A 15,311-nucleotide genomic window follows, 5' to 3' on the forward strand; every position below is an offset into this window, starting at 1 on the left:
ACCATAGAATACTACTCAGCCATAAAAAGGAATGAAATAATGGCATTTACAGCTAACTGGATGGAGTTGGAGACCATTATTCTAAGTAAAGTAACACAGGAATGGAAAACCAAATGTAGTATGTTCTCATAAATGGGAGGTAAGCTATAAGGACACAAAGGCATTGAGAATGATACAATGGGCCGGGTGCGGTGGCTCACGCCTGTAATCCCAACACTTTGGGAGGCCGAAGCAGGTGGATCACGAAGTCAGGAGATGGAGACCATCCTGGCTAACATGGTGAAACCCTGTCTCTACTAAAAATACAAAAAAATTAGGCCGGGCACAGTGGCTCACACCTGTAATCTCAGCACTTTGGGAGGCCGGGGGGGGCAGATCATGAGGTCAGGAGATCGAGACCATCCTGGCTAACACAGTGAACCCCATCTCTACTAAAAATACAAAAAATTAGTCAGGTGTGGTGGCACATGCCTGTAGTCCCAGCTACTTGGGAGGCTGAGGGAGAAGAACTGCTTGAACCCGGGAGGCAGAGGTTACAGTGAGCCGAGATTGCACCACTGCACTCCAGCCTGGTGACAGAGCGAGACTCCATCTCAAAAAAAAAAAAAAAAAAAAAAAAAAAAAAACAGACTTTGGGGACTCTGGGAGAAGGTTGGGAGGGGAATGAGGGGTAAAGACTACACATTGGGTACAGCATACACTGCATGGGTGATGGGTGCAACAAAATCTCAGAAATCATCATGGAAGAATTTATCAATGTAACCGAATACCACCTGTTCCCCAAAAACTATTGAAATAAAAAAAAAAAGATAATGACATATAATGTTGTTGGTATTGTATGCAATTAGAACAACTCTTCAAAATTATTCTTAGGAGCTTAAAATTAGAACAGTAATTTACTTAGCAGTATTTTACATGCAGGTGGTTTGCGGAATTTATGATGGGGTTTCTTTCTTTTTTTTTTTCTTTTGAGACAGGGTCTTGCTCTGTCGCCCAGGCTGGAGTGTAGTGGCGTGATCTCGGCTCACTGAAACCTCCGCCTGCCAGGTTCAAGCAATTCTCCTGCCTCAACCTCCTAAGTAGTGGCGACTACAGGCATGCGCCACCATGCCCGGCCAATTTTTGTATTTTTAGTAGAGACGGGGTTTCACCATGCTGGCCAGCCTATATATAAATATATAGTTTTATATATTATATAAATTATATTTATATAATTATGTATAATTATATAATATATACAATATATTATATAATAATTTTTTTAATTTAAATATAAATTAATTTAAATATAAATCAATTTATATTTCTATTAATTTATATTTATAAAATTTATATTTATAATTATAAATATATATTTATAATTATAAATATAAATATAAATTATATTTATATTTATATTTATAAAAATAATATATTTATATTTAAATTAATTTAAATATAAATATATATTTATAATATATAAATATATTATATATGATATATAAAATAAAATATTATATATAATTATATAATATATAAAATAAAATATTATATATAATTATATAATATATAAAATAAAATATTATATGTAATTATATAATATATAAAATATAGTTTTATATATATAACTATATATTTAAACTATATATTTAAAAAGAGAAATTAATCATTTTTTGTAATTTTTTTTTTTGCAGGGGTAGAAACAAGGTCTTGCTATATTGCCCAGGCTGCTCTCAAATTCTTGGGTTCAAGCAATCCTCTTACCCAGGCCTCCCAAAGTGCTAGGATTACAGGTGGGAGCCACTGCACCAGGCCACTATCATTTTTGTTTGTTTGTTTTTTGAGACGGAGTCTCACTCTGTCGCCCAGGCTGGAGTGCAGTGGCAGGATCTTGGCTCACTGCAACCTCCGCCTCCCGGGTTCACGCCATTCTCCTGCCTCGGCCTCCTGAGTAGCTGGGACTACAGGCACCCGCCACCATGTCCAGCTAATTTTTTTGTATTTTTTTAGTAGAGACAGGGTTTCACTGTGTTAGCCAGGATGGTCTCAATCTCCTGACCTCGTGATCCACCTGCCTCGGCCTCCCAAAGTGCTGGGATGACAGGCGTGAGCCACCGCGCCCGGCCTACTATCTTTACTTTAAAAAAAAAAACTCAGTCAAATTTTCTGTGCTTTGTATTCAAATATGTTTTTGCCAACATTAAAAAAGTAAACAATGCACTTTTATAGTATCCACTAAAGCAAATTTTAAAAACAATTACAATTACTTTTTCATCCTCTCACCTTCATTTTTTTTTTTTTTTTTTGAGATGGAGTTTCGCTCTTGTTGCCCAGGCTGGAGTGCAATGGCGCGATCTTGGCTCACTGCAACCTCCATCTCCCAGATTCAAGCAATTCTCCTGCCTCAGCCTCCTGGGTAGCTGGGATTATAGGCACCTGGCTAATTTTTTATATTTTTAGTAGAGACAGGGTTTCACCATGTTGGCCAGGATGGTCTCGAACTCATTACCTAACGTGATCCACCCGCCTCGGCCTCCCAAAGTGCTGGGATTACAGGCGTGAGCCAACGCACCAAGCCTCCTTCAGTTATTTTTATGCTGCCGTGTGTGTGTGTGTGTGTGTGTGTGTGTGTGTGTGTGTGTGTGTGTGTGTAGGTATGGGCATATGTGTACTATTAATACTTGCTCACTCTGTTACTAGCCTACTATAAATGAAACATACAACAAGCAGAACACACATAGCAGACAACATAACAGAAGGAGTCACTGCCATACCTGGGTTATTGTTAACATTACTTTTGGGTGGCTTCTGAACTGGTTTGGGAAGCGTAGATTCAGTCAAAGCTTTACTGGCAACAGCCTGTTGAGCCTTCTTTATACTGCTGCCTTCGGATTCCCATGTCTGCTCACCAAGACTCAGCTGCACTGAGAACATCTTAGAAAAACATAAATAGACAAAGAAAACATTAAGACTTTTCCAAGAAATAAAATTGGCTGTCTGAGAGAAAAATAAACATCATAGAATCAGAATTTTAGAGCTAGAGGTGACCTTACCTACAGATCATTTGCAACAAAATCTTACTCTACCTAGTGAAGAAATTTTAAGAGAGTACCAAATTCTGTTCTATCCTATCCAAAAGCTTAGTAGCAGATCTAGGTGTACATTCTGGGTAGAATAAATCAAGAAGCAATCTTTCCTCTAAATGGAATCACAACGTTAATGTCATTCAAATGGTCCTCAGAAAAGCAGAATAAGTAGAAATAATAAGAGAAACTGTAAGAGAAGCCAAAAGACCATGTGTCTATAATACTTTTATAAAATCTAATTCCTTGAATGTTACATTTAGCACAATCTAGGCAATGAGTCAGGCAATTCTATTAAATATTATACTACCAAAAAACTCTGAATCTCCACAACAAACATTGAGCCAATCACTAAATTCTGTCCATTTTAACATCATAAATATTTCTCAAATCTTATTCCTCTCTCTGCCAACTGGATCTAGCCTTTCATCATCTTTAGCTTGGACATAATATTCTTCCAGCTGATCACTGCTAAAACTATCTTTCTAAAACACAAATCCAATTTCATCACCCCAATCAACATCAGGTTAAAACCCTTCAACTGTTCCTGTTTTAGCATGGCACAAAGGCTCTACCTGTGCATCCTCATCTCACACACATCCTTCCACTAACATGCCCTGAATTCCATTCTCACTGTATTTCCATATGAGCCCCCAAACCTATTCTTCACCTTTAAAATTCAGAATCAAGTTACATGATATGCGCATAATTGGTTTCACTCCAGACTGCATATTACTTTCTAGGAATACTAAGTATTAACTTAAAATTACTTATTACAAAAAAATATATATTATTGCAGAAAGGAGATCAGATAGAAAATACCTTCACTAAGTTAGCATCACCAATAATCATAGAAATTGACGTCATGTGCCCCCTGATACAATCCAGTGAGAAGTATACATCAACAACCATGTACTATTCTTGGCCAAAAATGTTTAATCTGAATCTAATCACAGGGAAACAACCAGGGAGATCTAGATTACGGGACATTCTATAAAACAAATGGCCTAGGCTCCAAAAATGTCCATGTCATAAAAGGAAAAAAAAAAAAAAAAAGAATGCAGGGAGGACACTAAAGAGACATGAAGGCCATGCACAGTGGCTCACGCCTGTAATCCCAGCACTTTGGGAAGCTGAGATGGGCGGATCACAAGGTCAGGAGATTGAGACCATCCTGGCTAACACAGTGAATCCCCGTCCCTACTAAAAATACAAAAAAATTAGCCAGACGTGGTGGCGGGTGCCTGTAGTCCCAGCTACTCAGGAGGCTGAGGCAGGAGAATGGCATGAACCCGGGAGGCGGAGCTTGCAGTGAGCCGAGATCGCGCCACTGCACTCCAGCCTGGGTGACAGAGCGAGACTCTGTCTCAAAAAAAGAAAAAAAAAAGGAAAAGAAAAGAGACATGATAAATACCATGCAAGATCCTTCATTATATCTAAAATGGGAAGGGGAAAAAAAGCTATAAAGGACATTCAGAGGACATCTGGGGAAATGTGACTATGAACTATACATTAAGTAATAGGTTTAGCCAGGATTAAATTTCTTGTGTGATTAACAGTATTGTGGTTATGAAGAACGTCTTTAGTCTTACAAGATAGATATGTAAGTATTTAAGAGTGAAGTGTCATGGTAGCTGAAATTTACTTTCAAATTGTTCAAGGAAAAAGTATATGTCAATATAGAGGGAGCAAGAAATAAAGTAATGTGGCAAATAAATTAACGATCGGTGAATCTAAACCATACATGAGTGTCTATTACACCACTCTTTCCATTTTTTCTGTAGATTTTTAATTAATCAAAATAGAGAATTGGGATTTGTCATTTGAAATTCACAATATAAACATACCTGTTTAAAGTGATTAAATTTTCTTTTATTCTAATTCAGTTTAAAATATATACCTAAAATGTATCTTTAATACTCTCTCTGGTTTCAGAATGATTTTTCAATGACTAGCTCTTTGTTTTTCTTCAAATTTTGGTATTTAACAAAGAACTTTGCCACAAAGTAAGAAAGTTTAAAGGTTTCACATGATATATATAATATACATACTCTTGCATATAGCTCATATGCTTGAAAACAGAAATACCCACATAAATGACCTTGAGATTCCTGATTGCATCAGGAAAGCATATTAAATTTACTCTGCATGTCTCCAGACCTGACCTCTCCTAAACAACAATCACATAAATCTAACTGTCTACTTGGTATTTCCACAAACTCAAGAGGTAAAAGGTCAAACAAAACACTGCCTCCTCCACTCTACCCCCTCCAAATCAGTTCATACCCCAAAATGTTTCATCCATTATCTCCCAACAGTTCAGGTTCAAACCTCATTAGTTTCGTTTATCCTTGCCTTCCTAAGGCTTATTTAACATCTCATAACTCTTCGTTGTAATTTATATTGTCACCTCCTTAGTCTAAGGTTTCTATAAACTCAGACTCAGTATACTTCATTTAGCTCCTATCTCTAATCTTTCCTGCCTCCTAATCATCCAGATGTCACCATTTTCCCAATCTCATGAGCCAGACACCTTTGAGAGGTCTTCCCTTCTCTCCTGCTTTTAACAACTACTGATTCAACTTAAATGTTTTTCAGACCTGGCCTCCTCTCTTTATATTAAGATATATACATGCACCAATGTCTTAGAGGACAATATCAGTATCTCTCCCCTAAACTACCACAACACCACCTGTGGTATATAAGAAATATGTATTTGGTCTCTGGCCCTGGTTCCTAACACAGAGCTCCCAAAACCTTGTACTTTCCGGAAGGACAGGAGAACTAGGAGCATTTTTGTTCTAATATTTGGTCTTTGATCCCAATTTCTAACACAGAGCTCTTAAATTCCTTGGAATTTCCTGGGTGATAGGAAATTTTTATTCTAATGAGCCAACTCTTGGCAGGCCCCTGGATAGAGAGCTAGTCTGAGGGCCAGTCACCAGAAAAACTAAGCCATGGTTAGAAACTTCATTTTTAGCCCCATCCCATTCCTATCCACCATGGAGGAAAGAGAGGCTGGAGACTGAGTTAATAATCGATCATGCCTATGTGACGGAGCCTCCATAAATATCCCTAAAAGATAGGGTACAAAAAGCTTGCAGGCTGGTGAACACACTGAGGTGCTGCAGGGTGGCACACCCAGACAGGGCTTGGAAGCTCCATTTCCCTTCTCACACACTTCATCCTATGTACTTCTTTTTTTTTTCCCCCCGGAGATGGAGTCTTGCTCTGTCGCCAAGGCTGGAGTGCAGTGGCACAATCTCGGCTCACTGCAACCTCCGCCTCCCAAGTTCAAGTGATTCTCCTACCTCAGCCCCCCAAGTAGCTGGCATCACAGGCACAAGCCACCATGCCGGGCTAATTTTTGTATTTTTTAGTAGAGACGGGGTTTCACCACGTTGGCCAGGCTGGTCTCGAACTCTTGACCTCGTGATTCACCCACCTCAGCCTCCCAAAGTGCTGGGATTACAGGCGTGAGCCACCGCGCCGGCCCTCCTATGTACTCTTTATCTGGCTGTTCACCTATATACTTTAGAATATCCTTTATAATAAACTAGTAAATATAAGTGTGTGTTCCCCTGAGTCTTGTGAGCTGTTGTAACAAATTATGGAACCTGAGAAGAGGGTGCTGAGAATCCCCGGTTTATAGCCAGTTGGTCACAAGTTTAGAAGACCCAGATTTGTGACTGTCATGTGAGGTGAGAGCAGTGTTGTGGGACTGAGCCCTTAACCTGCAGGGTCTGCACTAACCGTGGGCAGTTAGTGTCAGAATTTAGTTAAATAGTAGGACATCCAGTCAATGTATGGGGACAATTGCAGAATTCGCTGGCGTGGAAAAAAACCCCACATATTTAGTGTCAGAAATGAAGTGTTACAGCCAGGTGTGGTGGCTTATGCCTGGAATCCCAGCACTTTGGGAGGCCAAGGTGGGAGGATCACTTGAGCTCAGAAGTTCGAGACCAGCCTGGGCAACACAGGGAGACCTCAGCACTACCACAAATGTAAAAAATTATCCAGGCATGGTGGTGCGCACCTATAGTCCCAGCTACTGAGGAGGCTGAAGCAGGGGGATCCCTTGAGCCCAGGAGATGAACGCTGCAGTGAGCTATGACTGCACAACTGCACTCCAGCCTAGGCAACACAGCAAGACCCTATCTTGGAAACAAATTTTTTAATTTAAAAAAAAGTGTTGGAAGTATAGAAAAAAATTTCTTTTTACTATCTTAAAGCAGTTCCCTTAATATGACTTTCCCATTCAAACTACCATTCTTACCACCATCGACATGAACATTCTGTAAAACCATCAACATGAACATTCTGTAAAATATAAGTATTTCCAAGGCAATCCTATGCTTTTCTACAATCTCTCTTAAGATTCCTACTACAGTAAAAAGTGTAGTAATTTTAAGACGGAATGCTGGAGACACACTGTTTATGAATTTAAGCCTTGGCTTCACCATTTACTATGTACAACACTGGGAAGTTAATTATTCTTTCTAACTCTCAGCTTCTTACCTCTTTAGTGAAATGAGGCTAATAAGAACACACGGTTAGTTGTGAAAATTAGAACAAAATGGTGTAAACACCCCCACTTGAAAGTCAGAGATTGTCAAACTAGGTAAAAATGCAAAATCAAACTACATGCTACCTACAAAAACTGTACTTCAAATATAAAAGCACATATAGTTTTAAAGTAATAAGAGAAAAACATATACTGACATAAATCAAGGAGAAATTAGAATGGCTATATTAATATCAGACTAAGTGGATTCCAGAGTAAAGACTATTACCAGTGGTAACGAAGGTCATTTCATATGAATAAAGAAAGCAATTAAGAAGACATTGATATCCTAAACATTTAGGCACCTAATAACACAGCTTAAATAAATGAAGCAAAAACTGACAAAACTTAAACTATAAAATTGACAATTAAAGTCAGATTCAATACTCCTTATCAAAAACTGATATAACAAGCAAAAAAAATCACCAAGAATATAGTACAGTTGAACAACACTATCAGCCAACACAGTCTTATCAACACTGTTAGAATACTCCAACCAAGAAAAGCAGAATATACACTTGTTCTCAATTGTTCACAGGACATTTACCAAGACAGACCATATTCTGGGCCATAAAATAAGTCTCAATAAATACAAAGAATTCAGACCACACACAAAGTATGTTCATTGGGTAAAGTTACAGAAGAGGGTAGAGTAAAATTACAGAGGAGGGTAGAGCAAGATGGTGGAACAAAAGCCTATATATCATTCATCACGCCCAGTGGAACACCAAATTTTAACAACTATGGACACAAAAAAGCACCGTTACAAGAAACAAAAATCAGGTGAACAATCACAGTGTCTGGCTTTAACTTCATATTGCCAAAAGAGGCATTGAGGAGGGTAGGAGAGTCTTGAATCACCAACATCAACCCTCTCCCACACTCCCAGCAGCAGCCATGTGGCGTGGAGAGAAAATCTGTACACTTTGAGGGAGGAGAGCACAGCTATTGGAAAACAGTACATTAAACTCAGCGCTGCCCTGTCACAGCAGACAATGAAAATGTGCTGGACTCAGCCAGCACCTGCACAGGGAGGGAGGATTTGGACCAGCACTAGCTGGAGGGGAATTGCCCATCATAGCAGTTGGAACTTGAATTTCTTGGCAAGACTTGCCACCACAGGCTGAAGTGCCCCGGGGTCCTAGATAAATCTGAAAGGCAGTCTAGGACACGAGACTGTGCTTCCTAGGCAACTCCTAGTGTGAGGCTGGGCTTAGAGCCAGTGAACTAGGATGGCACGCAACCTAGGGAGACACCAGCTGGAATGGCTAAGGGAGTGCTTATGCCATCCCTCCCCTAACCCCAGGAAGTGCAACTTGTAGCAACGAAAGTATCTACTTCCTTCTGCTTAAGGAGAGGAGAGTGAAGAAAAAAGAGAACTTTGTCTTGCATTTTGGATATCAGCTAAGCCACCATAGGATAAGGCACCAGGCAGAGCCGTGAGGCCCCCATTCCAGGCCCTAGCTCCAAGATAACATTTGTAGACACACCCTGGGCCAGAAAGGAACCCACTGCCTTGAAGGTAAGGACTCAATCCTGGCAGGATTCATTATCTGCTGACCAAAGAACCAATGGGTCCTGAATAATCACCACTGATACCCAAGGAGTATGCAGTGGGCCCTGGGCTCTGACATGTACTGGCTTCAGGGGTGACCCAGCACATTCCCAGCTGTGGTGGCTATTGTGAAAGACTCCTGTTTAAGAAAAGCAGACAGAAAAGTAAAGGGAACATTGTCTTGTGCCCTAGGTACCAGCTCAGCCACAGTGGGAAGAGCAAAAAGCAGGCTCTTGGGGTCCCTGAGTCCACACCTACGCTGGACAGCATTTCCGGATCTACTTCAGGGAGCCCACTGCCCTGAAGAATGAGCCCATGGACCAGTGGTGGTGTTGGTGGCCACACAAGGGGAGGTTCCTCTGCCTGTGGAAAGGGGAGGGAAGAGTGGGAGGGATTTTGTATTATGGATTGAGTGCCAGCTTAGCCACAATAGAAGAAAACATCAGGTAAATTGCCAAGGTTTTTGACTCCAATCCCTGGCTCTCAGACAGCACCTCTGGACACAAGGAAGTGAACGATCTCTACAATGAAAACTATAAAACACTGATGAAAGAAACTGAAGAGGACATGGAAAAATAAATTGGAAGAATCAAAGCAATCTACAGACTCAACGCATTCCCTATCAAAATATCAATGACATTCTTCAGAGAAATAGGAAAAACAATTCTAAAATTTATATGGAATCACAAAAGAACCAGAATAGCCAAAGCTATCCTGAGCAAAAAGAACATAACTGGAGGGACCACATTATCTGACTTCAAATTATACTACAGAGCTATAGAAACCAAAACAACATGGTACTACATAAAAATAAACACACAGACCAATGGAACAGAAGAGAGAATCCAGAAACAAATCCACACACCTACGATGAATTCATTTTTGACAATAGTGTCAAGAACATACACTGGGGAAAAGACAGTCTCTTCAATAAATGGTACTGGGAAAGCTAGATATCCATATGCAGAAAAATGAAACTAGACCCCTATCTATTGCCATACACAAAAAAAATCAAATCAAAATGGATTAAAGACTTAAATCTAAGACCTCAAACTATGAAACTATTACAAGATGACATTAAGGAAAATTTTCAGGATGCTGGAGTGGGCAAACATTTCTTGAGTAATACCCCACAGGCACAGGCAACCAAAGCAACAATGGACAAATGGGATCACATCAAGTTAAAAACCTTCTGCACAGCAAAGGAAACAGTCAACAAAGTGAAGAAACAACCCACAGAATGGGAGAGAAATATGTGCAAACTATCCATCTGACAAGGTATTAATAATCAAAATATATAAGAAGCTCAAATAACTCTATAGAAAAAAATCTAATAATCCAATTTAAACAACAAACAGGTATATGAAAAGGTGCTCAACATCACTGATCATCAGAGAAATGCAAATCAAAACTACACTGAGATATCATCTTGCTCAAGTTAAAATGGCTTTTATGCAAAAGTCAGGCAATAATAAATGCTGGCAAGGTTGTGGAGAAAAGGGTACCCTCATACGTTGTTAGCAAGAATGTAAATTAGTACAACCACTATGGAGAACAGTTTGGAGGTTCCTCAAAAAACTAAAAATAGAACTACCATGCAATCCAGCAATCCCACTGCTGGGTATATTCCCAAAAGAAAAGAAATCAGTATGTTGAAAAGATATCTACACTCCCATGTTTTTTAGGAGTGCTTACAATAGCTAAGATTTCGAATCAACCTAAGTGTCCATCAATAGATGAATGGATAAAGAGTGGTATTTATACACAATGGAGTACTATTCAGCCATAAAAAAGAATGAGATCCTGTCATTTGCAATAACATGGATAGAACTGGAGGTCACTATGTTAAGTGAAATAAGCCAGGTACAGAGAGACAAACATCGCATGTTCTCACTTATTTGTGAGGTCTAAAAACCAAAACAATTGAATTCACAGAGATAGAGAATAGAAGGATGGTTACTAGAGATTGGGAAAGGTAGCAGGAAGGTTGAGGGGATGGGAAGATGGTTAATGGGTACCAAAAAAAAATTAGTTAGAAAGAATGGATAAGACCTAGTATTTGACAGCACATAGGGGGACTACAGTCAATAATAATTTAATTTTACACTTTAAAATAACTAAAAGAGTATAACTAGATTTTTGTAACACAAAGGATAAATGCTTGAGGCTTTGGATACCCAATTTCCATTATGTGATTATTATGCATTGCGTGTCTAATCTATGTGAAAAAAAGATTAGTAGCTGCCTGGGGTCTCAGGTACAAAGAGAGATGATTACAACAAGGAATGAGAAAATTTTGTGGGACAATGGAAATGTTCGTTCTTTTTCTTCACATAGATATTTTGGTACATGCAACATACCAAATACGTTGTATGCATTGGGTATACCAAAATATCTCATGTACTTCATAAATATATATACCTCATAAATATATATACCTACTATGTACCCACAAAAATTAAAAATAATTTTTTAATTAAAAAAGAGACAAAGAATATTATTATTGATAAAAGGGTTAATTCATCAAGAAGATAAAACAATTATAAACATATGCACCAAACAACAGAATAAAGAACTTCTCAAAACTGAACAATAAAACAAACCCAATAAAAAATAATGGGCAAAGATCTGGACACTTCACTAAAGGTATACACTGATGACAAACACACAAAAAGATAGCCAGCATTATCAGTCACTACGGAAGTGCAAACTGAAACCACAATGAGATTCCACCACATACCTATTAGAATGGCTAAAATTAGAAAGGCTGACTATATAACCTGTAGGCAAGGGGGCAGAAAAACTAGAACTCTCATACACCGCTGAGGGGAATGTAAAATGGTACAACTATATTTTGCAAAAAAATTTGGCAATGTCTTAAAAAGTTAAACATGCACCTGCTATACGTTCCTGGCACTCTTATTACCAAAGAAATAGAGAAAATAAAATAGAGAAAGAGAAAAGGTAATATATGTCTGATATGGTTTGGATCCGTGTCCCCACCCAAATTTCATGTTGGATTGTAATCCCCAATGTTGGAGGTGGGGTCTGGGGACTGGATCATGGGGGCGGATTCCTCATGAATGGTTTAGCGCCATCCCTTGGTACTGTCCTCACAATAGTGAGTTATCATGAGATCTGGTCATATAGAAGTGTGTGGGACCCCCCCAATCCCCACATTGCTCCTGCTTTTACCATATGACATGCCTTTTACTTCCACCATGATTGGAAGCATCCTGAGGCCCCCCCAAAAGCAGATGCTGCTATGCTTCCTGTAGAGCCTGCAGAACCATGAGCTAACTAAACCTCTTTTCTTATAAATTAGCCAGTCTCAAGTATTTATAGCAATACAAGAATGGACTAATACAATGTCTATATGAAGACTTGTATATAGATGTTCAAATTAGCTTTATTATAATAGCAAAAAGCTAAAAACAATCAAAATATCCATCAACAGATGAATGTCCAAAAAACAAAGTGTGCTATATACACATAATGGACTACTCCTCAATAATAAAAAGGAAGAAATACTGACACACACAAAACATGAGCAAACTCAAAATAACTATGCTAAGTGAAAATAGTCTGGTAGGAGTACATACCACTATATGATTACATTTATACAGTTTTAGAAACTGCAAACTCATCTATAGTCACAGAAAGCAGATTAGTAGCTGTGTGGGGTCCCAGGTACAAAGAGAGATGATTACAACAAGGAACGAAAAAATGTTGTAGGACACTGGAAATGTTTGTTCTTTTTTTTCCACATAGATATAAAGCAGAAACAATACTTTTGGCATGGGTTAAATTATGAAAGAAGTCAGTTTGCATTGCTTCAAAAAATGTTCTCCCATCTTTTTAGTATTTTCTCTCTCATGACTCTTTACTACATTTCCCTTCCACTATCCTCACTCTCTTATCCTATACTTCCACTGCAAATGTACATAGAAAGAAAATGATGATTTCATCGTGCCTGAAAATTATGTATTCAAGAGGCACATCCTACAGCTCAAAATCTCTGCTCTAGCCCAATACTCATCAACTGATGAAATCCCCTCATATAACAATCACTACATACAATCAGCCAAATTCAAGATGTAGAACATTTTATAGGACAAATTACTCTATTTCTCCAACAAATCAATGTCATAGGAAAAGAGGGGATGGGGATAAAAGGAGTGTTAGTATTAATAAATAAAAGAGACCAAAGAGACATAGCCACCAAATGTAATACATGATCCTTGTTTGGACCCTATTTGAACAAACCAAATGTAAAAAGACATCTCCAAGTCTAATTAAAAAAAAGATGGATACAGACCATGTATTACATAATATTTGGGCTTCTTAATCTACTCATAATGACGGTGTAGTGCGCAATTTTTTTAAAGGTCCTTATCAGTTACAGATGCATACCAAAGCACTTATGAATGAACAGACATAGTTCTTTTAAAAACTTTAGTTCAAAAAAGTGGGTAGGGGATGGTAAATAAATTTATCTTGGCAAAATATTCAATGTTGGTATCTATTTCAAATTTTTCATAATAAATTAAAAGTAAGATTTTTGTTTGTTTGTTTTTTGAGACGGAGTCTCCCTCTGTCGCCAGGCTGGAGTGCAGTGGCGCGATCTCAGCTCACGGCAACCTCCGCCTCCCAGGTTCAAGCAATTCTCCTGCCTCAGCCTCCCGAGTAGCTGGGACTAAAGGCTCATGCCACCACGCCTGGCTAATTTTTGTAGTTTTAGTACAGACAGGGTTTCACCATTTTGACCAGGATGATCTCGATCTCCTGATCTCATAATCTGCCCACCTTGGCCTCCCAAAGTGCTGGGATTACAGGCAAAAGTAAGATCTTAAGATGTTGTGGGTTTCATAATGAATGCTATGAGACAAAACTCCTAACAGCATGATATGCACCTTATTTATTTTCAGTGCAGGAACAGTGCCTGCCCCATAGTAAATACTCAACAGACCTTTTACTAAGGGGTTGTTTTAGTCCTATATATGACTAATAAGCAATGATATAATTATTTGGGTACCTCCATCATCAACACAATGCTTAAGAACTTACAAATCGTCACTCCATTATACCACTTTATGAGGTATTATATTACTCCATTTACAGATAAGAAAACTGAGACTTTAAATTAGTTGTTCAAGGCCACATAAGCTGGGCAATGAAGGGCAAAGATCAAGCTGGGCAACTCTAGCAAAGATTTTTTTTTAAAGACTACTTGGCTTAAGGGCCAGTGGATGACATTGCCTCCCTCAGTGATACCCATTCCAAAGTAAACCATCTCAAAGTATCAGCACTAGTGCAATTTACTTGAAACTTAGCCAGGCTTACCAAAAAATTATCAGAATAGGAAAATAATGGAAAAGAAGAAAATGCCATTTTATGTTATTCATGGCTCTCTTCCTCATATTCTAATTAAAACAGCCTTCTTTCGAGATTTGAGCAAACCAAAACAATAATCTGTAGAAAAAATAACTGTATACAGGTACCTAGGAAATAAACTAATATTACAATAACTCCCATTATTATAAGGTATACTAACTTGTTTCAGAGTTCAATTAAAAACTGAGCAGAAAAATAAAAGAAGACAAAGCAAAGACTAAAATAATTATTTTTTTAATATTCACATGTTAAAAAGTTGTTCAGAATTTGTGATACTCATGGGGGAAGGAGGAAATCATGTAAACGTAAGATAGGCCACTACCTGTCAGCATGATATAAGAGAAGACAATTCCATACCATACTGAAGACATTAACCTCTGTCCTGTGTTTCCAAACTCTGGCTGTACTTTTGAGTCATTTCAGAGCTTTAAAAAATTCCTGATTGTGTGTGCTTCACCCAAGACCAATTAAATTAAGGGGATGAGACTCAGGCATAAGTAATTTTTAAAGCTCCCAAAATGATTCCAATTAACAGCCAAAGTTGAGAACCACTTCTCACATATGTCAGCATATGTGTAGTATGTGTGTGAATTGCCATATAATTAATGTACCAAGAAAAAAAAATTTTTTTTTTGAGACTGAGTCTCACTCTGTAGCCCAAACTGGAGTGCAGTGGTGCAATCTTGGCTCACTGCAACCTCTACCTCCCAGGTTCAAGCAATTCTCCTGCCTCAGC

The 15,311-nt window shown here is 38.4% G+C and overlaps 1 protein-coding gene across 21 annotated transcripts in view; it reads right to left on the reverse strand.

Moving 5' to 3' along the window:
- Positions 1 to 15,311, reverse strand: part of STAU2 (staufen double-stranded RNA binding protein 2) — a 325,206-nt gene that overhangs the window by 269,127 nt on the left and 40,768 nt on the right. For 19 of the 21 annotated variants that reach the window (XM_054656829.2, XM_009455516.5, XM_024345190.3 and 16 more), the window contains one exon: positions 2,754 to 2,913. The exons of the other annotated variants lie outside the window; for them this stretch is intronic. In XM_054656829.2, the coding sequence (XP_054512804.2) occupies positions 2,754 to 2,913 (160 nt within the window). The remainder of the gene's footprint in view (positions 1 to 2,753; positions 2,914 to 15,311) is intronic. 21 annotated transcript variants of the gene reach the window in all.

Source organism: Pan troglodytes, chromosome 7 (assembly GCF_028858775.2).
Source record: "Pan troglodytes isolate AG18354 chromosome 7, NHGRI_mPanTro3-v2.0_pri, whole genome shotgun sequence".
NCBI lineage: Eukaryota > Metazoa > Chordata > Mammalia > Primates > Hominidae > Pan > Pan troglodytes.